Source organism: Elaeis guineensis, chromosome 5 (assembly GCF_000442705.2).
Source record: "Elaeis guineensis isolate ETL-2024a chromosome 5, EG11, whole genome shotgun sequence".
Classification (NCBI taxonomy): Eukaryota; Viridiplantae; Streptophyta; class Magnoliopsida; order Arecales; family Arecaceae; genus Elaeis; species Elaeis guineensis.
The window spans coordinates 82,866,451-82,892,604 of NC_025997.2; the positions used below are offsets into that span (position 1 = coordinate 82,866,451).

Consider the following 26,154-nt stretch of genomic DNA (forward strand, 5'->3'; position numbering starts at 1 on the left):
ATTAGATTTAATCTAAATTTTTTAATTTTCACTGCATACTTATTTTGAAATTTTTTTTTTACATGCATAAAACTATGAAACTCTAACAGGATATCCCTATTAGAGTTATATCCTTCATACAGCTTACATAATGTTAAGGAAGGGTTGTATGGGGTACTTGGCCAATGTCTTAGATACTCAACAGAAAGAGTCAAAGTTGGAAAGTATTTAGATAGTGGGGGAGTTTTTGATGTATTTTCAGAGGATCTAGCATGATTGCCTATAGATAAAAAGATAGAGTTCTCTATTGATCTAGTACCAACTATCAGGTCTATTTCTAAAGCTCCCAACCGAATGACTCTTATTGAATTGAAGAAGCTTAAGGAGCAACTCCAGGAACTACTTGATAAGGGCTTTATTAGGCCCAGTGTCTCTCTATGGGGTGCTCCGATACTTTTTGTCAAGAAGAAGGATGGGAGTCTGAGATTATGCATCGACTATAGAGAGCTGAATAAATTGATAGTTCGGAATAAATATCATTTGTCAAGGCTTGATCATCTATTTGATCAGCTTTAGGATGCCCAAGTATTTTACAAAATTGATCTATGGTTTGCCAATCATCAATTAAAAATCAAGATTGATAATATACTCAAAACAACCTTTCAGACCAATATGGGCATTATGAATTTTTGGTCATGTCTTTTAGGTTAACAATGCTCCAATAGTTCTTATGATATGATGAACAGGGTATTTAGATCTTACTTGAATCAGTGTATGGTTGTATTTATAGATAATATTCTGGTGTCTTCTAAGGGTCAGAAGGAGCATAAAAGATATTTGAGGATAGTATTACAAATACTAAGGAAGTAGAGATTGTATGCAAAGTTGAAGAAGTGCCAATTCAGGCTAGAGAGTATCTTCTTTCTCGAACATATAATCTTTAAGAAGGCATATCTGTAGACCGATAAAGATAGAGGTAATTATAAATTGAAGCCAATCAACTAATTGATGGAGATCTGTAGCTCTTTGGACTAGCTAGATATTACAGGAGATTTGTGAAATAATTCTCTCGTATACCAGTGTCTCCATCCTAGTTGACTCACGAAGGAACCAAATTTGATTAGATGGAGGAATGTGAGAGGAGCTTCTAGAAATTGAAAAGGTGCTTAGCATCAGCTCCTATCCTTATCCTACCATCTAGGAGTAGAGATTTTACAATGTATAGTGATGTCTTTAGAAATGTGTTAGAATGCATTCTAATGCAAAATGGAAAAGTCATAACATATGCCTCTAGATAGCTTAAACTATATGAGTAGAACTATCCTACCCATGATTAGGAGCTGGCAACAGTAATTTTTGCCTTGAAGATATGGAGATACTATTTGTATCGAGTACCATGTGAAATTTTGCAAAATATGAAAGCTTCAAATATATATCTATACAAAAGAGCTGAATATGAAACAGAGAAGATGGTTAGAGCGGATTAAGGATCATGCTTTGACCATTCATTACCATTCTGAAAAAACGAATGTGATGGCAGTGATATAGCAACTTTAATCACTTCACATAGCACATTCTTCAGGATCTAGAAAGACCGGATATTGAGGTATGGCTGTACAATTCCAAAGCTTTGCTCACTACTCTTAGTGTACAACCTATCTTGATTGATAGAATTAAAATATCCCAAATGATGATTTGGAGTTACAAAGGAAGGTAGAGAAGGAGGTGGAGGTGGTTATCAGGCTTGATGAGATTGAAGGCATGATTCTGATGACCTATTTTCACTAAAATCTAAGGAAAAATTTGAAAAAAAAATCGTAAAATAAATGGTGATTTCTAGAGGAATTGATAATGATTCAAAGGAGGGGAAGAGGCTTTCTTATAGAGGGGGTTTTTATGAAATATAGCCAAATCCATCGCCTCGATCTCATGGGATTGGGAAGAGAAAAAGACTCTGATCGAGAGTCTTCTTTCTCCCTTCCACTCACGTGTTTAGTATGTGCTCTGTGTTCTGTTAGGCCTTGATTACTTCGGGCCTTGCCGAGGAGCCCAAAAGGTTGGGCTATTACATTTTAAATCTCATGAGGCTTGAAACCTAACCTTTTGCATGTGCTGTGTCAACCTAAACTCAACTCGATTAAGAAATTGCATAACCCAAACTTGAACCTTACTAAACCAAATGATGAATTTTCAACACAATTTAAGGTTAGCTGGATCTAATTAGAGGTCTTGCTTTAAAGAAACCTCAAGCTGGACGAGGTAGAGAGTTTTTTTTTTTTTTTGGTAATAGACGATGTTGAGAGTTTAATTGTGCAAATAGGGGTCATTTTTTGAATCCATGCGTTTGCCCGACCCGTCTCAAATTACAAGGTGCTTAGTGACCGGGTCTTTTTTTTTTTTTTGGTAACAAGTGACCGGGTCATTTAACTCGTAGTTCTAAACTAGGTTACGTGGTCAAACCGTGGTCCAACCGCTGTTGAACCGGTACTCGCCACCGGAGCATCAAAGCGGTTCGCTCCGGTCCGGTCCACCGGGTTGCGAACAATTTGACGCCACCAAGACCAAGGTAACCCTATTTGTCCTCCGGTTTCTCTCTCCCACGCTTCTTGGTCTGCAAAGCTGCCCCACATTCTCTCTCTTTCCTCCAAGAAGTAATCCATTATCTCGGGCGGAGGAGCCGAGCGTGGATGAAGAGGCTCCTTCTCCGCCCTCGAATCCATGCCTAAGAGCCTAAGAAAGATCTTCGCCTCCGTCGCGTCCAAGGTCTCCAAGAACTCCAGCTCCGGAGCTCCGCTCCCGGAGCTCGCCACTCTTAAGAAGCTCGCGGTCCCTCCCCGCTGCGTCCCCTCGCGTTCTCCTACCACCACCGGAGCTGCGGCAAAGCCCGCGAAGGCTTCTCCTACGGTCTCGTCGCAGGTGCTGGCCCGGCTCAAGGAAGCTGCTTCGAAGAACTCCAAAGCATCCCTTCCATCTGGTACCGCAACCTTCATTTCCTTCTCTCTTGTTTTTTTTTTTTTTTTTTGTTGTTTATTAGCCTCTTTTTGAGTTTTGGATGCTTGAGCTGGGTCTTGGTTGTTCTCCAGCAGAAGACTCTGCGGTAGAGATTTCGAGGGCGATATCATCCATATTACATGGTATGTTAAAGTCATTAGCTGATAATTCGTTTGTCTTATTTCCAATGACTTTTGGATGATGTTTTAATGCATTTTAACTGCCTATACTGAACCATAAATGTTTACAAGATGGGCTTTTGGACGTGTATCAAGCATTTTTGAAGTTATTTTCACCTGCCATAATTCATGCTATGAAAAATGAATTTACACATATGATTGTGGACATTAGATGGGCAGAAGTGAGCTATATAAGTTGCTGTAGACACTCCTTTGGCTGTGAAGATGAAGGAGGATGATGCTTTCCATTGATACGCAAATAGTAGAAAGTATCTGGTAGTAGGGAATGCTTTGTCAGTTTAATCTGGAGGTTAGTGAAGGATTTACAATCTATGAGTTAAAAGGCAAACCTTAATCTAACCCTCAGATGTCTTACCATATTGATAGAGAGGGCTTCAAAGACCAGGAACTCGGTAAATCTATGAATTTATTTATTCAAATGGCGCTTCAAGCTCAGTTCCTAAAAGTACAAGCTGCATAATGATGGTGTGAAAGCATGTTGCCGATCACTCATTATACAAGGGCACATTGTGTGCTTTAAGTCGATCTTGATCTGAAAACCAGAAGGCCCAAATTGACTGAAAGGAGAGAAAGCGTATCTGTACTAGTAAAGCATGTTACAACATCCACACTGGCAATCTCAACAGATTTTTCTGTTGTAGCGTTCTTAGTATGGTAGGTGAAGCAACAGTTATGTCGAATCAAAGTTGGAATCAAAATGTGCCCTTTCACCGATTTCTAATTTATGCTTTCGGTTCATTTTATAACACGGCATTCTCTTTTCCTTTGCCTTCCAAGTTTGTTTTGTGATCCATTTGAAAGATTATGTTCCCAAGTAATAAATAAAATTCACTTTAAATTCAAATCAAAAGGAATCAAAGATTTAGTGGAGAGACAATGCATGGCATAAAAGCGACATTATAATTGTCAAAAGCCTAGCTTTTACCTCTGCCTATTCATGTAGCTTATCACCTAGATGATTGCCTAGGCAACTACATTAGAATAAAACCAATCAAGCTTTGATTGAAATGCTTCAGTTCTCAATTGCTAGAATTGCAAGTGGGTGTATGAGCAGTTTGGTTTTGGGTGCAGGGAAGCGGATACTTTATAAACACTTTTAACAAAAAGGTGCTTAGAAAATGGGTGCAAGTTTGAGATTTTGAGAAGATTCATAAGCGGGTACATTATTTTTGGCAGAAGACTCCGGCTACTATGCTTCAAATTTACTATTATTAGCAAGTGAACATTTTGACATGGCTTAAGCTATATACGATACGGTTCACAATCTCGGTATCGGACCTTGTACCTTATCATCTTAGTACAATGTTAGGACACCCGTTATAGGGATCAATTTGGCATATTGATACTTGGTACACCTTCCATACTGTGTACTGGTTTGGTATTGATTCAATATGATATGCCTAGTGCCGACACAATGCACCTATGGTCCTATATAGTGAAAATAATATGCGACTACTTATTAGCAATAAAAAAAAAAGTAAGATGCATTCTAATTTGTAATGTCAATAGCTAGTTTTTACAACCTATGTTAATTCTATCAAGGTATATAATGTTGTTAGTAGAATAGAAGACATAATGACATTTTAATGTTGTCTTAGCTCAAATGGCAGAGATTGCCGAGGTTCCCTTGTTCCAACTTGCTCAAGATTGGAACTTGGGTCTAGGGATTTCAATGAAATATCTTTCAGAATAATTTATTTAGCACTTTAATTCTTAGTTATATATGTTCTTTTTCAATACAATTTGACCTTTTTTATGGGTGCAATCTGTAACAAAAAAATCTAGGACAAGTGTATAAAAAGAATTGATACAAACAACTAACTTTTCATCTACCTGTGAAATAGTCTCAAGGAACTAACACATAGAAAAGGTGAGAAAAAGTCCTAAATATTATTGTAAAAGGAACTTGATATAAAGTCGTCCTCCATGGCTCTTCATTTCAGTGGCTCCCACTTGCCTCCACCTGGCTCTGCCCTTGATCATAGTTAAAAAATTTCAAATCATGCTAATTTGGTTCTTCTCTTTGATGTGATATGATGGAAAAAACCCAAAAGAAAAGACATTTTGAAAAAGAAGAAGAAGAAGGCTATGTATTAATGTAGCTATTACAAAGCCAAATGCAATGAATTGTTGTTGGCCTGCTTAGTTGCTTCTAGACATTGTCCTCTTCTCTTTAACTTGAGAAACTAAAGGGGGAAAAGCAGTCATCAATTTACGGAACATGGAAGAAAACCAAAAAATCAAGGGGTGAAAATTCTGCATAACTGGTTGCTGGCTGGATGTTTGGTGACAAAAGAAAGCTTTCTTTTTCTCTTATTTAGATGTCCTATGAACTAGAAAACTAGAATTTCACTTCTTCCAACTCTTCTCCCTTTTTTAGGAAAAAGGTTTTGGTGAGTTGTTCTTCTTTAAGACCCGCTGTTATCTTCCAAAGGAGCTTCAAGGTGTTGTGGATGGGATGGGAGGTTTTTGATATGGGAGGAATTGGTCACTGTTGGTAGATGGATGGCTAAGATTAAGTGATATAACCTCAAATAAGACCTTCATTGTAGCTGTAAGAATTCTTCCAACAGAATAGTTAATTTTAGGAGATTATTGGCCGTGTAATTAGGGAGTGGGTGCTTGGGATTCTCACTGGACATGTCCAAGTGGGAGGGGAAGTCTTTGACTCTTCACAATTTTCAGATATTTCAACCAGCTGGGGTTTCTGAAGTCTGAACCGAGATGGAATCTTTGAAATTTTTTGAAATCTCAGGAGTGCAATTTCCCTAAATTGCCTCCACCTGGCTCTGCCCTTGCCTTACTCCCTTCGAGCATTCATAATCATAATTCATGGATCGAGGGAAAGCTACAATGAGTGGCCAATTTTAATAACCAAACAATTCTGTGATCAGTTAAGTTCAGAAGCTGATGAATTTAGCATAACATTTGCTTATGTTGTCCTTAAAGTAGAGGGAATCGAGGTATGAGTTGGCCAAGAAGTATTTGACCCATGACTTAAGATGGCTGGATTATTCCATCCTTGTAAGCTGGTCAAGTCCTGTCCAAGCCGGTAGGTACAGTGCACCAATCTAGTAAGTTGCCTATTCGACTTGCTTCCTTATGTTCATCAAGTTAGAGGCCCAGTTGCTAGGTTTTCCAACCTTACTGGATGCATCTGTAATTAGAAGAACTGCACTGTGAGAAACTTCTGAATGTTGAAAATACCTTGATGAGCAATAACTTCTGTGTGAGCTAGTACTGCTAGCCTATCCAATCTAAACATCACCTTGAAGGTAGTCTACGCAGCCTTCATGGAAGGAAACAGATTGTGGGTCCAACGTAAGAATAACATATTTAAGAAAGGTTATGACATATTGATCAATTGAATGCAATTTTTACATAGCTGTCATAATTCATGTAATGAATATCACCATTCTTAGAAGCAAGGTTTGCCATACCATATTGAACCGAATGGTACAAGGTGTACTGTACTGTGCCGGTTTACTGATAATACGGTATTGGGGGTGTATTAACACTCAATATTCTGAACTGGCCCGGCATCAACACAGTAGCAGGTTGGCGCCGGTATGGGGCTGATACTGAGACAGTGAACCTTGGCTAGAAGGATATGCACTGTCTATTGGGCCCCACATGTCCATCCCATTTAGTGCAGCATCATTGATGCACCTCAAATTGCTTGGTTACTCTCATCCTATCTAACATCTATTCAAATGGTTGCAATAAATGAACCAAAAGAGGTTATCTGAAGTATCAAAGTGGTAAAAAAAAGAAAAGATGAAACAAGGGGTGTAAATGAAGAATGCAATAATCAGAAGCAACAGAAGATTGAAATGAAGATTAAGAAATATATGTGAAAGAAAACTAGGGATGTTGAAATAAGAAAATAATGTGAAATGGACTTGAAAAAGCTTAAACAAACACATGAAAAAGAAGAAGGTGATGGCTGATTAGAAACAAAGTGGAAATAAAGTCATCTGGTAATCACCCAGTGCATAACCAATAGGAGCTGGAAAAAATGGAGTAGGGAGGGGGAGGCTTGGTCTAGAGGATGGTAAGGGATTTGAATTCATGTGGATAAATTGAAGTGCAGTAAGACAAACAGGAGGGGTTTGTGCATGGTCTGATGATGAGGCTTAGCAAATTCCCTAAAAAGACTGGAAAAAGTGAAAAAGGTGAATTGGTGAAGGTGTGGGAGGAAAAGCTAACTAATGTCAACCTCGAAGTGCATTGAAGGCCAAGAAAAATGTATTGGTAGTTGCAGCATCTCTCTTCTTAAGTTCATCCTTCCTGGATCACCTTTTCATCTAGAATGCTTGGTCAATTGCCAAAGCTCTTTCCCGGATATGGACCAGAAAATGTTACAGCCTTACTGTTGCCTTAAAAGTTATTCATCAAGCATATCATGGGCCACCGTACGACCATCCAGAAGCATATCACCCCTTTTATTTCATATGCATTCATATAATGCTGAATCACGACCACTGAATCAAAATAGTCAAGTCACTTCTTGTAAGGTTGATGATACCAGAAAGATTTCTTTTGGTTAAGTAACAAATCTAGTTTAACACATTTCTTATGATTAAGATGATATTCTTTCCACTGTTTACTGAATTTGACTTTTCTACATATACCTATGATGGTCATTAGTGGTAAATGGTGAAATCTACCTTCAGAATTCCAAATCAAAGTTTAGTACTCTTCAATATAAATTTCATCTGTCTAATATTGGGAGCACAGGCTTTCACTTGAATATCTTTGTCATCATATCCTCCTTGTTTCAGGTAACAATGATGCAGCAGGCCAATCTTCAGCAGAGCCCATGCTAAAGAAAATTTTAGATTTACCATGGTTCTCAAACATGTCTCATGCTGGCACAGCACAGTGGAGGAAGGATGTATCAAGAGGAAGGAAGCAGAAATATAAATTCAAGAATACAGAGTCTTATCATTTTACCAAACTGATGAGAATGTGTGCAAGCAAACTGGGTACTGAGTCCACTCTTGAATTCTTTGGTAAATTGGGGAGAGAAACAGGTATCAAGGAATACAATGCCTTGATAAAACTTTGCATAGGCAGGGCAAGATATAGTGCTGAAGAAGATTCATTGGTCCAAATTCATAGGGCCTATCAACTCTTTTTGTCCATGAGAGAAAGGGGTTTTCAAATTGATGAAGAAAGTTATGCTCCATTTCTTATGTATTTGATTGATATGAAAATGACACAAGAATTCGAACATTTCAGTAAATTCTTTAAAGATGAGAATCCAGGATCCTGCTTTAGAATAGGATACTTTGAGATGTTGCTTTGGATTAGAGTTGGTGATGAAGATAAAATTTGGGAGCTATGCAGTTCTCTTGGAATTGGTCGCAATGAAGAAAACTACAGCCTAGCAGGTACTGTAATTTGGCATTGTTGAGCAGTTTTTGCTTTATTTTTTTCCATTTTGCTTTCACTTAATCACTGTTCGCATTCTCTTTTCATTTTTCTGATGGGGCTTAAAATAGATATCTTGTCAAACATTTCTTTTTTGCTCTCATTTTTGCTTTTTTAACTTGATATTTTGCTAAAATGCAAGCATCAGATTTTTCTTTTTGATTATTCATGTTTTGTCTGTCTTTTTATTTTTTTACCTAATAACCTGAACCTTTATGCTGTATCCCTTGCATATGGATTCACTATATGGATCAGCTAACAACTTATCTTTGATTTCATTTCATTCTAATTTCTATCTGAGCTTTTTTCACTGGATGAGACTGCTTTAAGACTTTATCTTAGCCTTTTTACCCAATTTGAAATCATCAACTCACCTGTTTTCAGTTTGTTTAGTGTATCCACTTCTTGTGCCATTACAGCTACATGATTCAAGTTACAACTGTAGATGGTAAATGTCTGCTGACTTGAGACTTTCTTTACAGAATATTAATATAAAATAGTAAAATAGATGGTTTATTTAAGAAAGGTTGCAAGCATGAAGAGGTAGGTTTTTGCGCCCTTGCTATAATTACAAATCTGAACAGTTGCAGACATCAAATTTAGGTGGTTGGGGTGAAGTATTGGTGCTTTGCTAGTCTCTTGAAGAAGATTCTTATGTGAGATAGTGATAAGGGAACAGATGATCTATTGGTTTCTACAGTCTCTTAATTAGTTGCCATGGAACTGTGAGTAACTAACATAAAAAATGATATGTTGGTTTTATGGAGCCAGTGAGTTCCATATATATTACTCGCATTCACTTTTCGCATATTGCTTCACAAGTTCACATAACTGTTTCTATAGCCTGGCTTATGTCTAGCGTACATCCTGTTATTAAGTCTTCTCCTAAATTTTGTAATGATGAAGAGCCGACTGGCACTTAATTGATTGAGCTTGTTTTTTCATATGTAACAATGGCCAGGGTGAAAACAATGGAAACTCCCACTTTTGGGTATCTAAAAAAGTAGTATTAGGAGACTTGGGAGTTGGGAGGGTGCAGTAGAGTAATCATATGTGCATTGTGCATGAAACAATTAATTACAAACATCTGCAGAATTTACAAGTATGACTTGTATATGAGGCATGGCATAGGAAAATACTGAATGTTTTCATTTCATCAATTTCATCTCCAGTGACTTTGTAATTAATCTTAACTAGTTTGGAGCATAATGTGGTGTAATAAGTGGAAGATATGGCATCTGTATCTGTATTCCTGATCATTTCTTCGGTCCTTATAGCTTGTTATATGTAAGTGTAGTATGTATTTACAAAAGTATACATTGTTCCCCGTAGCTATTCCTTTTGGATAAGCACTTAAAATTTATTACTAATCTTGTAAACTACTATTATATAATTTATGTTATTAGTCTTATTGGATAAGTCACATGCTACTTTGTTTGACAGAGAGCTACTTGTTGGCATTTTGTGAAAGTGATCGGAAAGAGGAGCTCCTGAAGCTGTTAGAAGTGTTAGATATCAGCAAAATTTCATCTTTTAATCATGTGGCTACTATATTTAAGTCCTTAGGGAGGACACAGTTGCAGAAGTTCGCAGAAAAGTTCATTTTGGAACTGAAGACAACAGGTATACAATTGTGTGTTTCTATATACACAAGCACTCTCTTTTTAATGTTGTTGCACAACTCTGTTCGGTAGTCATAGTTGATATTTTGAAAGAAGATTGGGTGGTATTTTGTGAAGGAAAAGAAAGCCTGTTTCTTAGGGAGAACGCAGTGGATAGTCGGGGTGCATCTAAAAATTTTCTATAACAACTTGATAAAGATTAGATCTTTATCTGATATGCAGCAGAATTTGAATCAAATCCTAAAGATTTTGAATTCAAAACTTTGCATAGGTCTGAATCCACAAGCCCTCTACTTCGCGCGTACGTCAAACTTCACAGAAAAGTGGGATGAAGCCTCGGATTGAAGCATCTTCGCAAGGCAACAAAGGAGGGGAGAGAGGTTCTGTTGTGGCGCCTCACACCAGCAAGAGGGCATGCCCAAGAGGCCTTCACGTCGTGGGAAGGTGGGATGCCCAAAGGGATCACGCCAAGGGAGAAAGAACTCTTTCTTCTCTCTCATGCCTCCTCTCTCTCCTTCTCACCTTAGCACACAATCTAATTGTTATTTCATGATAGTTAGAGGTCCTCTCTATTTATAGATGATTTTTCATGATCCATAAGACTAGGATTCTTAATTCAAACAGACTTTGAATTAATCTATAACTTATCAAAAGAGTCCTAAGGTAGAAAGGATTGATGCCTAACTAGGCACCCACATTCACTCATGCCTACACCCAAGTGTGGGGTGGCAACAACTAGCACCCCACCACCTCTTGGTCAGCCATGAGGAGAGAAAATCCCAGTAAAAGTGGACTTTAAGGATCTAATCCAAATATGGATCAATTCGAATCCAATTTGAACTTGATTCGAACCAATTTCGAATAGATTGTCAATCTCAAACTATTTAAGATTTAGGATCAAGTTTAATTTAGATTTATGAACCCAATTAAGTCTAATTAAATCAGATCTAATCTGAAATTAATTAGCATTTAAATTCAATCTTTCATTGACTTCTTGGATCAAAGATCAAATCTTGTTCATCCCCAGAATTGAATCTGAACCTCATGTCTAGTGCCAGCTAGACATAGTCAACTGTTTAATCCCGTATGACCCATAACTTAATTCTCAATCAAGTTAATCTATTCGTTTAATCAAATCACGTACTTCCAAATTGAACATATAGACTTAGGTCAATTCTTTCCTACGTTGCTTGACTTTGTACGTAATTTCATAGGTTCGAATACTAAGCCGGTAGTACAGGAATCATTTTCTGTACTAATCGAAGTTACTATCTAGCAATGATTTCCGACGTTCGAATAGGTCGAATTATCGCAAGGCAATATTCAAGAACCTATGCATATGGTTACCACATAATTCATCCCTTTAACTCTGAATGCTCTAGGACGATCTAGGGTTAAACTATCAACACTGAAGGATTATTCACATTGTATTTCAACCTTTCAAATCCATCACATGGATTATCCTGGTCAAGGTTTTACTAAATTGAAATACAGTGATGCATCAGCTCCTATAATCCAGAGGGGTCAATTTTATCTTGATCCACACACAGACTTCGCAAGTATTTGACTGTACCCAGTAGCCTTCCGTCACTGCATTAAAAATGCAGATAATCCATTACCAAAGCACAGTGAGTTGCTTGCAAGTCATTATGATGATCTTAGGTCAGAGGAACATTTATGCCCGTATGCTTTGCGAGCTGCTCTCGACGGCAGAGCACTTAGTAGGTGAGTTACTTATTCAGTGACGATGTACTCCTATATCTCATCTATATGCCATATCAATGTCTCCACACTCTTTGGTTAAGAGGACAACCAACCCATATGGCACACAACGACCTTCACTTGATAAACATCATTATCTTTTAATGACGTATCATTTGATCGTGAACATGTATAAGAATTATACGATAAATCTTCCTTTATTGATTATTTCATAGTTCTAAGGACTTCATTGCAACAGAAGAGTTTTAGCAATGAAGATGTAACTTTGTGATGAATGATGTCAAAATAACTTTTATTCATTGATTAATAATTCATATACATATTATAAAATGAGCACAATCATTCAAACAATTGGTTTTAGGACATATTTTTCAATAACTCTCACTTGAACTAAAGCCAATTAGGGCAATATCTTATATCTATGTTCCACTTATAATTATCGAACTCTTTGATCCCGAGAGTTTTAATGAAGGGGTCGGCTATGTTCTTCTTTCTATCGATCTTCTGAAGCTCGACGTCATTTTGATACACGATCTCACGTACAAGATAATAGCGGCACAGAATGTGCTTGGTACGTTGGTGTAACTTTGGTTCTTTCACCTGAGTTATGGCTCCAGTGCTGCACAATACAGCAGAACAGAGCTATCAACAGAGGGTGTAACTCTAAGCTCGGTGATGAACTTTCGCAATCACACCGCCTCTTTTGCAGCATCGGATGCAGCAATATATTCTACTTCACATTCAGAATCGGTTATAGTATGTTGCTTGGAACTCTTCCAGCAAATTGCTTCTTTATTTAAGGTAAATACGTAGTCCGACACGCTACTGCTGTCATCATGGTCTGACTGAAAACTGAAATCAGTATATCTCACAAGTTTCAAGTCAGTGTCCCCATAGATAAGCCATTGGTTCTTAGTATTTCTCAAATACTTAAGGATTGTCTTCACAACCTTTCAATGGTTTTCATTCGGATCAAACTGATATCTACTCACTATCCCGAGTGAATAGATCACATCCGGTTTCGTACACATCATGACGTACATGATAGATTCCACTGTCGAAGCATATGGGATCCTACACATACGTACTCTCCTGAGTTGTCGGACAATCCTTTTTGAAGAAAGTAATTCCATGGCCTATCGAAAGATTGTCTTTTTTGGAATTCTCCATATTGAACTGTTTTAACATGGTATCGATGTACGTGGATTGGAACAATCCAAGCAACTTTCTAGATCTATCTCTATAGATCTTCATCCCTAAGAGTATAGGATGCTTCTCTCAAATTCTTCATGAAGAACTGTGATGAGAGCTACAGCTTTACACTTTGCAAAGCTGGGATGTCATTTTCTGTTAACAGTATGTCATCCATATATAGGACAAGGAAGATGACTACAAAATCATTAGCCCATTTGTAGATGCAAGGCTTTTCTCCATTCTTAACGAAGCCATACATTTTGATCACCTTATCAAAATGCATGTTCCAACTTCTAGATGCATGCTTCAGTCCATAAATGGACCTATTTAGTTTGCACACTTTAAATTCGTCTGTGGATGTGAATCCTTCATATACATCTCTTTTTTCAGCTTTCTGTTTAGGAAAGCGGTTTTGACATTTATTTTTCAGATCTCATAATTTAAGTGTGCTGCTATCGCAAGCATAATCCGGATGGACTTGAGCATTGCCACAGGAGAGAACGTCTCGTCATAGTCAATACCATAACGTTGACAGTAACCCTTAGCAATTAGATGGACTTTATAGGTCTCCATCTTTCCGTCCGCTCCTCTTTTTCTTTTGAAAATCCACTTGCATCCTATGAATTTTGCCCCTTCAGATGGATCAACTAGTGTCCATACACCATTGATCTCCATGGACTCCATCTCGGATTTCATGACCTCAAGCTACTTCTAGGAGTCGGGCCTTTGCATGGCTTCCATAAAGGTGATCGATCCTCATCGTTCTCATCTAGTTCGATAGAATCACCATCTCAGACTAAGAAACCGTAGTATCTGTCCGGTTGATGCGGTACTCTATCGGATTTTCTTAATGGTGCCTCTACAAGCTCCGGATTCGATTCTGTGTGTGCCGGTTCTTCTATCCCATGAACTTCACCAAGTTCAATTTTGCTGGCACTAGTTCCTTCTTAAAATTTTTTTTTTCAAAAAGACTACCCTATTGCTGACGGACACCTTTTATTCTTCGGCGAGGTAGAAGTAGTACCCTTTAGTTTCCTTTGGATACCCTACGAACAAGCATTTATCGGACTTTGGTCCAAGCTTATCTATCTTTAAACGCTTGACATAAGCTGGACACCCTCAAATCCGAAAATGTGAGAGTACCGGCCTACGTCCTGTCCATATCTCATATAGAGTTTTATCGACAGATTTGCTCGGAATGTTATTCAGAATATAGCAGGCAGTTTCAAGAGCGTATCTCCAAAAGGAGATTGGCAGATCTGCAAACCCCATCATGGACTGAACTATGTCTAATAGGGTTCGATTCCTCCTTTCAGATATCCTATTATGTTGTGGTGTTCCAAGAGTAATCCACTGAGAGAGAATTCCATTCTCCTCTAGATATGTCAGAAAATCATTGGTGAGGTATTCACCTCCTCGGTCTGATCGAAGAATTTCAATACTCTTTTCAATCTGTTTTTCTACTTTATTATGGAATCGTTTGAACATTTCAAATGATTCGGATTTGTGCTTCATAAGGTAGATGTACCTATACCTCGATAGATCATCTGTAAATGTAATAAAAAAATAGTATCCTCCTCTGGCAGCTATGTTTATGGGTCCACATACATTATTATGTATTAAATCTAAAACATCACTGGCTCGTTCATCTTTTTTCTTAAAAGGTGATTTAGTCATCTTACTAAATAGACAGGATTCATAGATCGATAATGATTTACAATCATTAATTTCAAGGATATCCTCCTTGATTAACCTGTCTATCCTGTTCTTGTTCACATGACCTAGCCTACAATGCCAAAGGAAGGAATCACTGACATTATTTATCCTAGGACGTTTGTTCGATGTGTATATTATACCAATAGACTGTGATAATATATATATATATATATATATATATATATATATATATATCATGTTTTAATTGTCTACGTATAATTGTAGTATCATTCACAATGATATCACAAAAATCATCCTTTATTAAAAACTTAAAATCAAGTTTGGCCAAATGACCTACAGAGATGACATTCATAAAAAAGGAAGGACAATAATAACACTCATCTAACATGACACTATTAGACTCGAAAACAAGCTGTATAGTTCCTAAAGCTAGAACTAGAACAATGTTTCCATCTCCAACGTTTAGGAACCGTTCGCTTTCTTTAAATTTCCTTTTGATCTGCAGTCCCTGCAACGAATTGCAAATATTAATCGGACTTTCGGTATCCAATATTCAGGTAGTAGTATCATAAACAGAGAAATTACAAGGAGTTATCATATAAGTATCTTGCAAAGCAATCGATTGCTTGATTCTCTTGTTTTTAGGCTTGTTTGGGTCAAGGGAAGCTATATAAGCCGAACAATTTCTTTTCCAATGACCCAGCTTCTTGCAAAAGAAGCATTCTGCTTGTTTCTTGTCGACTTTCGACTTTTTGCTCTGCTTTGGCTTGAGATTGGTGGTATGATTTTTCTGCATCTTCTTCTTTCCTCTCTTGGAGGATCGATGACTTGCAGATGAATCTCCCACTACATGCACTGGCTCTTTCTGAAGCTGATGGTCTTTCTCGAACGTCTGCGGCAATCCTAGCAAAACATGGTAGTTCACTGCAGGCTTGATCATTCTATAATGACTCAAAAAGGGTAGGTAGGATTTTGGTAGCGAATTGAGGATAGCATCTTTGCCTAACTGTTCATACAACGGAAGCCAAGTTTGCTTAAGCGTTCAATCTACTCAATCATGTACAATACATATCAGTGACTGACGTCCCTTCTCGCATCTGGGCGTTGAATACTACGTAGGAGGTTTTATGTTTCTCCGCATCCTCAGAAGTGCTGAAGGATTCATTCAACATTTGAATCATATCCTTTGGCTGCATATTCTCGAACTTACGACTAAGTTCGTTGTTCATGGCTGCCCTTATGATGCAACGCACTGTCGTGCGGTCACTAAGCCACTTCAAATAAATATCTCTTGTAGCATGGGATACATTGGCAGCAGATTCTTCGGGTGGTGGATTCATAAGCACGTACAGGATCCTCTCGTGCTCCAAAACGATCTTCAACTTTCAATACCAGCTATCAAATTTGCGTCCAGTAAGCTTGTCGCTGTCCGACAGCGAACGGAGCGATAATGTGTTGGTCGTAGCTGAAAAGAAGAAACATAAATCTATTAGTATATGAATTATTTTTAATCCTAAAGACATGAACTTTAGTCTAAAGGTTTTTTCACTATTTTATACGAATTAATAGTCTCTATCTTCAATTCGAGGAATTACATTAATACCTTAGCGGGTACTATAATCCACACAGACTGTATTCGGATCCGAGTGTGGCTCGGCCAACCCTAGTGCATCCATGGATAGGTTCATAATCAATTGTTTCTCTAAACAACTTCTATCTATTAGGTTTTGTCCCAGACCTCTTTTAAGCAGGTGCGTGGTGCCTCCACTAAAAAATCTGGTTAGGTCCAACCATTAACATGACTACACTAAGCACATCCAACAAACGAATGTTCAGGCATGAATGTGGCTCGGCCAACCTAAGCATTGATTTGAAGGGCACAATAAGATGATCATATGATGAATGACAATTTCAATTCCCAATAGACATCAGGTGTGTGGCGCCTCCAATGCTTATTTAGCACATTGGACTCATTATCACGCTTCTTAATAGGAGGCTATGAACAAGTTATCCGCATAACTGTATCATTTTAAGGACCAAATAATTTAGAAGATTTGATTTTATTGATTTGAGAATAAAAGAAGAAATTGACTTGCAAGTCGTAAATCCTCCCACTAACTTCACCAAGTCATGTAGAGGATTAAACACAAGCTGGTCTAAAGGCATCTGAATCAGTCATACTGATTTATCTTAATGGCATGGGTTAGTTCGAATCGACTAGTGACCTAATCAAAACATAATTTACCATGTTGGTCAGGTAAGTGAGATTAGTGGGAGCGATATGTCATTAACTCGCCGTAGACGCATCTAGGTGAGTAGCTCCGAATTAATAACCACTTGATCAAAACTGTCAAACTTACCTTAGACACCAACTGGTTAATTAGTTTTGATTTGGTCCACCAGAAGATTCGGGCTCAACCACTGAGCCATGATCATGGTCCATTTAGTAAGGTCAAAAACATGGACTTATCAAGCTTCATCCATTGAGGTTGATTTAGAAAAATTTTGACTTAATCTAATTCAACTCTTGATTAGATTTAACCAATCTCTATTCAGTCCATATTTATTTCTAATCCTAGGTCTAACCCATTAGAAGGATCTAATTCATGCTAACCCATTGCCCATCGATTTATGTAGTGTCTTAGTAATCTTTAATTCTTAAATCTAAATCGTTTAAACTTAATTCTAAATTAAGTGTGTGAAACGTGTGTTTCAGTTTGTAGAACTATTCTACTAAGATTTTAAATTAAGCATACCATATATTTCATATCATGAAAATAAATTTTCATATATATGTTTAACAATTAAATATGCGTAAGTGTGATCTAAACTTCATACATACATCATATATATCATGATTACTTTTAGATCACTACCGATTACATCTAATGTAATATGCTTTTCAGATTTTAAAATAATTTTTATATCTGAATCTATCTTATTATAATGAATTATAAATCGCTTTAGATCGAATCTAAACTTATTTATGATCAAAATAATTTATAAAAATTTGTTTGCTCTTCTTCTTCATGAAATCGGATCACAATGACACCTCTACATGTTATAAGAGAATCCGTCGAGTGGACAAGAGAGGGAGATTAATCCCTTCTATCTCTTATGATCGGATGGTCTGATGATCTCATCAATCCGAGTACTAGGTTATTAAGATCTGAAATCTTAATTCAAATAGGATTACATCAACATGCAATTTGACAAATGTTTTATGTCATGAACATGATTTTGATCTCATCAACCATGTTCTTCATCTAATCTAATCAGATTTGATGTATCACATACATCATATTAGATCTGAAACATATCTTATACTGAATATAAAACATCAAATTCAGATTTGAAATCTTATAAAAAATTAATTAGATGCACATATGAACACATAAAGATTAATTTTCTGGTTAGATCTGTTTTGACGTTGTGCAGAATTTTGTTAGAATTCAGATCTGAAAATCTGTTAAAATAGATTCAATTCAGATATGAAATAAGTCTAACTTCATAACCGAAATAACAACATTAAAATTCTGTTAAAACTTATTTAAAACAGATTTTAAAACAGGTTGTTATTTCAACAAAATTCAGCAACAAGAAAAATTCTGTTATAACAAACCTTAACCAACTATTGATTAGGTTCTTGTAATCTAATTAAAATCAGATCATAAATTTTATTTAAACAGATCTAAATCAGATTTAATGTCTAACATAAAATTCTAACTACATATAATATGTAAATAAATCAGAAAAAATCAATTATGCATCTATGTATCAAAGCCTGGCACTGATATCAATTGAAAGGAAAGAAAGCCATTTCTTAGGGAGAACGCAGCGGATAGCCAGAGTGCATCTAAAAATTTTCTATAACAACTTGATAAAGATTAGATCTTTACCTGATACGCAGCGGAATTTGAATCAAATCCCAAAGATTCTGAATCCAAAACCTCGCATAGGTCTGAATCCACAAACCTTCTACTTTGTGCGTACGTCCAACTTCGTAGGACAGCTGGATGAAGCCTCGGATTGAAGCACCTTCGCAAGGTGACAAAGGAGGGGAGAGAGGTTCTGGTGTGATGCCTCACACCAGCAAGAGGGGACGCGGCCTTCATGCCGTGGGAAGGTGGGACGCCCAAAGGGATCACGCCAAGAGAGAAGGAACTCTTTCTTCTCTCTTACGCCTCCTCTCTCTCTTTCTCACCTTAGTACACAATCTAATTGTTATTCCATGATAGTTAGAGGTCTTCCCTATTTATAGATGATTTTTCATGACCCATAAGACTAGGATTCTTAATTCAAAAAGGTTTTGAATTAATCCATAACTTATCAAAGGAGTCCTAAGGGAGAAAGGATTAGCGCCTAATTAGGCGCCCACATTCACCCACACCTACACCTAAGTATGGGGCGGCAATAACCAGCACCCCACCATCTCTTGATCGATCATGAGGAGAGAGAGTCCTAGTAAAAGTAGACTCTAAGGATCTAATCCAAATATGGATCAATTCGAATCCAATTCGAATCTGATTCGAATCAATTTCGAATATGCTGTCAATTCGAAACTGTTTAGGATTTAGGACCAAGTCTAATTTGGATTTATGAACCTAATTAAATCTAATTAAATCAGATCTAATCTGAAATTAATTAGTACTTAAATCTAATTTCTCATAGACTCCTTGGATCAAAGATCAAATTTTGTTCATCTCTGAAATTGAACCTGAACTTCATGTCTAGTGCTAGCTAGACATAGTCAACTGTTTAATCCTATATGATCTATAATTTAATTCTCAATCAAGTTAATCTATTCGTTCAATCAAGTCACGTACTTCCAAATTGAACATGTAGATTTAGGTCAATTCTTTCCTACATCGCTTGACTTTGTGCGTGACTTCATAGATTCGAACACTAAGTCGATAGCACAGGAACCATTTTCTGTACTAATCGAAGTGATCATCTAGCAATGATTTCCGACGTCCGGATAGGTCGAATTATCGCAAGGCAATATTCAAAAATCTATGCATATGGTTACCGCATTATTCATCCCTTTGATCCTGAATGCTTTAGGACGATCTAGGGTTAAACTGTCAACCCTGAAGGATCATCCACATTATATTCCAATCTTTCAAATCCATTACATGGATTACCCTGATCAAGGTTTTACTAAATTGAAATACAGTGATGCATTAGCTCCTATAATCCAGAGAGGTCAATTTCATCTTGATTCATACACAGACTTCGCAAGTACTTGACTGTATCTAGTAACCTTTCGTCACTGTATTAAAAATACAGATAGTCCGGCACCAAAGCATAGTGAGTTGCTTGCAAGTCATTATGATGATCTTAGGTCAGAGAGACACTTATGTCCATATGTTTCGCGAGCTGCTCTTGACAGCAGAGCGCTCAGCAGGTGAGTTATTTGTTCAGTGACGATGTACTCTGACATCTCATCTGTATGCCATATTAGTGTCTTTACATTTTTTGGTTAAGAGGACAACCAACTCATATGGCACACAATGACCTTCACTCGATAAACATCATCGTCCTTTAATGACGTATCATTTGGTCGCGATCATGTTTAAGAACTATACGATAAATCCTCCTTTATCGATTACTTCATAGTTCTAAGGACTTCATCACAACACAAGAGTTCTAGTAAGGAAGATGTAACTTTATGATGAATGATGCCAATATAATTTTTATTCATGGATTAATAATTTATATACATATTATAAAATGAGTATAATTATCCAAATGATTGGTTTTAGGACATATTTCCCAATATTTTGTATAGTGGTTATTTTGTTAGGATCTCTTATAGTACTACTTTTGTCTGTATGCTGTTGTTTTACTATTTTTGGATCTTCCTTTAGTGTGATCATGATTGATATTAGCAATCTATTTTTCGAGCATTCCCCAAAGTTGCTCCACATGAATGCTTTAACTGTTGTTTTTTAGACTTCTCATAATCTGCAAACTGAATATTCAGTGTGCATCCACATGAGTAGCCTTGTAAACTTCCTATCTGGCAAGCTCATCTGCCAAGATCTTTGCTTAAGATACAAGCACAAACCATCATTTTGGGGCCATCTTGCTATTCCCATGCCTTTGATCTGAGTTGGATCCATTCCTTTGTTTTCAAATCACCATTAACAACATTGGCTTTTCTATGATCTAATTTCTTGTCTTCCTAAGTATGAACCAAGGGCCTTGATTTTGCCTCTTGCATGAGCGAATCCCTTTATCTGATGTAAAATCAAATTTGTTTTTGTTTATATAATTTTCTCTTTGCCTTTCAAGAATTTCAGAAAAGTTTGATGGTATCCTGCTTCCTAGGGCCAAAGTTAGTGCAAAAAGGAAAAAAAAACCTCCATCATTATGCTTTGAAGGAGTGGAAGTAAATATAGATGGTCCTGATTCTCAGCAACATAACCTAAAAAATTGCAACCTTCAGGATACTTATACCTGCTCCTTGAAGGAATTTATGATGCTCGGTTGAAGGAATAGGTTTGAACTTTGAAGGGATGTCCTATCATGGGGTTGTTTGGTTGGTGAAGTAAGTTGAGTGCGTAGGTAGAATTTTATATGCTCTAGACAAAATTGCCCCTTATGAAAATTTAAAAAATGGCTAAGCATAAAAATTTTATCTCGTGGAAACATGAACAATCAGCATACTCATTGCACCTTTTGCTTGCTTGCCTTCCATCCTAATCATCAACATCCACATGCTACCACAGGCCCAAAGTAGTCATAGTTCTTTTTAAATTTTTAGTGAGTACAAAATTGTTCATTCCAATTTTGTGAAAAATGGTTGGGTATGCAATGATTTTCTTATGACAATGTGCAGTTGCCTTGATTGCCACACCCTTACACCACTTCACCTCGTCTTGCCCTCTTACCTTGCCCCGAGGCTCGATTAATGCTATGTAATTTTTTTGGGTTTCCAAAATTGCTCCTCTTAATTATTGTAAAATTTCTATGGATGGAGGATCAACATCATCATGTGGTGCAAGGATGGATATGTCGTCTTCCCTATCCCCTCCCCATTGCTCTGCTACTAGCCTTGGGCAAATTAATTTATTTATATGCGTATACAATGTCATCATCGTTGCTATAGACATACTAATATAGTACGATGTAGACATCATTTGAACTAGCCAAATAATATTTAACAACCATAATTACAAATAGTACAAGCGAGGAGATTTAACAAAAAGCGAACATGAGTCAATCCACTTTGGAATTTGTAGTGCTGTTTGATTGGAGAGAAGGAAAATTTCTCTCAACCCGCTTAACTCGAATCTCACAAAAGAAAACTAAAGAGAGAAGAATTTCAAAGGTAGCTTTAAGTCCCTTTTTCTTTCATTGATTGATTTAAAATTGAGATATACAATCTTTATTTATAATAACAAGGTCTGCCTTTGCATAATTTGGATCAGATTCCTCTTCTTAGTTCTAATGGGACTCTTTTACCTAAAAGAGATATAACTAGTAGAAATAATCTAGAAATAGCTAAAATTTTTTAGGAGGTAGATCTCAACTTTTATATCAACTTTGTCTTTTTATTGCTCTGCCAGATTTTTCTTAGATTTGGGAGATATGCTTGGTCAATGTCTCATCAAAAAAAAATTCATTTTGACTGGCCTGTTTCAGACCCTAAACGAAGAAATTTGAGTCTGATCACTAGGGCTGCCACCCCATAAAGGGTGGGGTGTCATGTCGTAGATCTTGAAAATTTTCGGATTTAGAGAAAGATTATCTTAACCAGATGCTGTTTGATCCAGTTATGGCCTCTAGAAATTTGGCTTGCTAGTCGACTTCCTGGTGGATCTTGCTCCCGAGCTTTGTCCAGTTTTACTTATAGCAGCTAAAGTGGTCAACATCAAGTCTGGTGGTCCTTCTGAATCAGAACTCTGCCTGTTCAGCAGATTTAGCTTCCGCTAAATTAGAACTGAAGATGGGGAAATGTCTTTTTCTCCATCTCACAGTTGAACCACCTAGCTTTGCTTAGAAATGGTTCTTGGCCTTGCTCTTCTTTGCTCTTGGGTATTAGCAGTCAGCGATCCACTTGCTTTGCTTCTGCATTTGGATTTCGTGGTAGGGATGCCTCTTTCAATCTTTTTTCATTGTTGACGAAGATGGTGACTTCTCAATCTGGATCTCGATTGATTGATTGGTGAAACCAAGGGGCGAGAGGATGGCCTCTTGTGAGTAGTATCAACTTCTCAAACCATCATCACAAACTTGTTGCAAGCATTAATGAGTTGTTTTGCTTGGGCAGCAGTTGTAAGGTCAATATTACTTTGTGTTATGGAGATTAGTTTGTGACCTTCAACGTGTCTTTGGTTATTTTCTCTTGCAGCATTAACCAAGCTTCATTGAACTGGTAATTTGACCCGTACCAATTGGCTACTGGCATGTATGATATGGGTCCATACTTTGTTGTGCCAGAGCATACCAAAATAGGAAGAGGGAGGGGGAGAGGAAGGGGAGAGAGAGAGAGAGGGGAGAGGGAGAAGGGGGAGAGGAAGAAGGAGAGGGAGGGAGGGGGGAGGGATCGATTGATCTTAGGAGTTATGAGCCCCACCTTCCTAGCCTTTGATGCTGGAACCCGCTACCTTAAAAACCCTAGACGACGATGATCATGAGGTCAATGCTGGCACCACGCAGATCCTGTTCATCCTCAACATCATCTGCCTTGAGCGATGCTCAACAATTGAGATTGTGCCTTGGGGATTGCGGATTTGGTGGAGGAGGTTGTGGATGATGGAGAACTTGTTGAAGGGGGAGTTGGGTGCAATGGAGAGCCTCTTTCTGTCTCTCCTTCACTTTCTTCCTTCTTTCCTGGGTGGGGTCATTGCTATAGAAGGCAGCGGGGGCGGGGGAGGGAGAGGATCAAGATCAGGATCATTAGGGGGGAGGGCTCATTGGTTTACTTAGGGCTGAACCATCCTGGCTGCCTGAACTGTTTCGATTCTTGCCAGTTTGATTTGGTATAGCTGAAACACCTGGTTCATGATAGTTCGGCTAACCTTGACACCAACCTTCTCTCTGTTTGTCGATACCCACAAGCATGAGGTCATTTTCAATATTGCCATCATCATCTTCGAGGAGCAGCAAGTTGAACCTCATATCAAAGTGCCCATCATTGCCTTGGTGTTGTTGAGTCAAGGACCGCAAGGGGTGGTTCAGAGTGTACCATTCCGAACCTGTGTGGCATCAGGTCAGTTTGCTGGTTTGGTACAGGAATTGGTCTGTACTAGTCTGCATTGAGAGAAACTGCCTGTCTGCTTTGTACCGACTTATACCACCTGAAGTCAGGTGGTGCTATGATGCAAAAAAGTGAGGCAAAAACAGGTTGGGCTTGTTGGTTTGGCATGGGAAATGGTCCAGTCTGGGCTGAGCATAACCATCTGATTCTGCTTTGTACCAACCTGTACTGCACAATTTCAAGCTATGGTACCATGATAAAAAGCGAGGCAAAGAGGGGCTGGGAGCTGTCTCACCCTCTTACCACCACTGCTTTTTCCCACTTAGCAAGGGACAGTGCTACCAGTTTTCCACGATGTTTGTCCTATGCTCAGCCTCTCTATACATGAGCTTGTTATACACGTGAAACTTATAGGTCATCATATTATTGATGCGTCAGTTGGGTTTTGGTGTAAGGTGTGCTGAATTCCTCATTAAAAGGACGTGAGCACACATACCTAGACCTCCCGACTCCTATGGCTGATGAGAGGGTGTCCTACATGTACCACATGGACAGTAGTTGCACAAGACAGCATCCTTTCTATGGCTTCACATGACTGCATGTGGGATTCATGTGCCATTGTCAATGCTGTAGATTTAGCATGCTAACACGTAAGGGTTAGCTGATAAGAACTGCAATGGTAATAGGTCATCCTTAATTGATATGCAAGTAGCAAGCTATGAATCTGGGCAAAAGGATTTCATGCTGTCATGAGGTTTTATGCGAGCTGATATTTTATTGTATAATAAACAGAAGGATTACATGCTATCAGGAGGTTTTGTGCAAGCTAATGTTGTATGATAAACGATTTTGAACCAAGTCATCTATCTGTTAGAAAATCGGGTAGGGTTGCATGCATAGATTTCAAAATCTTTTCGAAGTAGCAGCGAAAACCATCTAAATTAAATCCTTTAACCCCACATGCAATAGATCTAATCTATATCTATCCGAGTTCTAGATCTAAGACATGCATATAATCTGAAAATTAAAATAAAATTGAGATCGGATCTCAATACCTTATGCGGGTTGAAATTCACCGCAATCGATGATCTTAGATCTGAAGGTTCCAAAGCTGCACACGTGTTCGGCCTCTACAGGTATCCCCTGGGATCAACTTTGAACTTTTCTTCTCGTTGTAGATTCTTCTCTAAGTAGGATCTCAGTCTTTTGAACTTTTGATCAATTGTTGATCTCTGACTGCAGTGTCAACACTTGAATTGCAGCCTTTCTCCCTTTTTGCTTGATGTAGAAGAAAACACCCTTCACCTTGGGCGTGTGGGAAGATGGGATGCCCAATACTTGGGTGTTGGAAAGAGAGGAAGAAGGGGTGGTGTGGAGGAGACGAGGAGGGGATTTGAATTCTCAAAATTCTATTCATTCTAAACCCTAGGAGACCATCTGTTCTTTCCAATTAATCCTCATCTCATTAGGAAATAACAAGGGAGAAAATAAGAGGATTAGTTTGCCAACTCATTGACTTGATCCAATCCTTTTGGGCCCTCAAATAGGTGCCCAGCTAAATTCAAATCAGAATGGATTTAGATTAGGTTCAAGACTATGGACTTGATCCAATCCTTATCTAGTAAGGAATCGAAGTTCAGAGAAGAATTAGGTTTAAACATGTACTAGTATGGTTCTCATAAATCCAATAGGATTTCACTAAATCCTTATCCAATTAGAACTTCATAAGTCCAATTGGTTAATTCAAGATTAAATCCCTTAATGTGTGACTCCATAGGTTCCATTCTATCTAGTAGTGATATATATTGTGATCTTCATCATAATATCATCGAAACTCCTTTCGATGGGTTGGAACAGTTTCAGCTCCACCCTTCGAGGTCATCGATCATCAAGATGATGCCCGATGAGTCTCACAATCTATCAGTGACACCTAGCAGTATATAGTGGCAACCCAGTAGAATGAAAATGTGAACTCCTAGGTGTAGTTATCATATGATTCAGTTCTTCTATCGTGAGTCCCGATTTGATAAAGGTCATGGAGAACTCGTCAGACTCCATCGTCAGTCATATGCTAGATTGGCTCGACTTGAGTTCACTTGTGAATTCCATGGAAATTCTTTTTCAG

The 26,154-nt window shown here is 37.8% G+C and overlaps 1 protein-coding gene across 7 annotated transcripts in view; it reads left to right on the forward strand.

Annotated features, from left to right (window-relative positions):
• The first annotated feature begins 2,572 nt into the window (after positions 1-2,572).
• Positions 2,573-26,154, forward strand: part of LOC105033322 (pentatricopeptide repeat-containing protein At4g04790, mitochondrial) — a 99,747-nt gene continuing 76,165 nt past the window's right edge. For 5 of the 7 annotated variants that reach the window (XR_003798893.2, XR_012141558.1, XM_010908066.4 and 2 more), the window contains exons 1-4: positions 2,573-2,953; positions 3,063-3,113; positions 7,955-8,566; positions 10,050-10,229. Coding sequence is in view for 5 of the 7 variants with exons in the window: in XM_010908066.4 (XP_010906368.1) it covers positions 2,698-2,953; positions 3,063-3,113; positions 7,955-8,566; positions 10,050-10,229 (1,099 nt within the window). In the remaining 2 variants the exon portion in view is untranslated. The remainder of the gene's footprint in view (positions 2,954-3,062; positions 3,114-7,954; positions 8,567-10,049; positions 10,230-26,154) is intronic. The other 2 variants (XM_010908068.4, XM_073257985.1) reach the window with 2 other exon arrangements.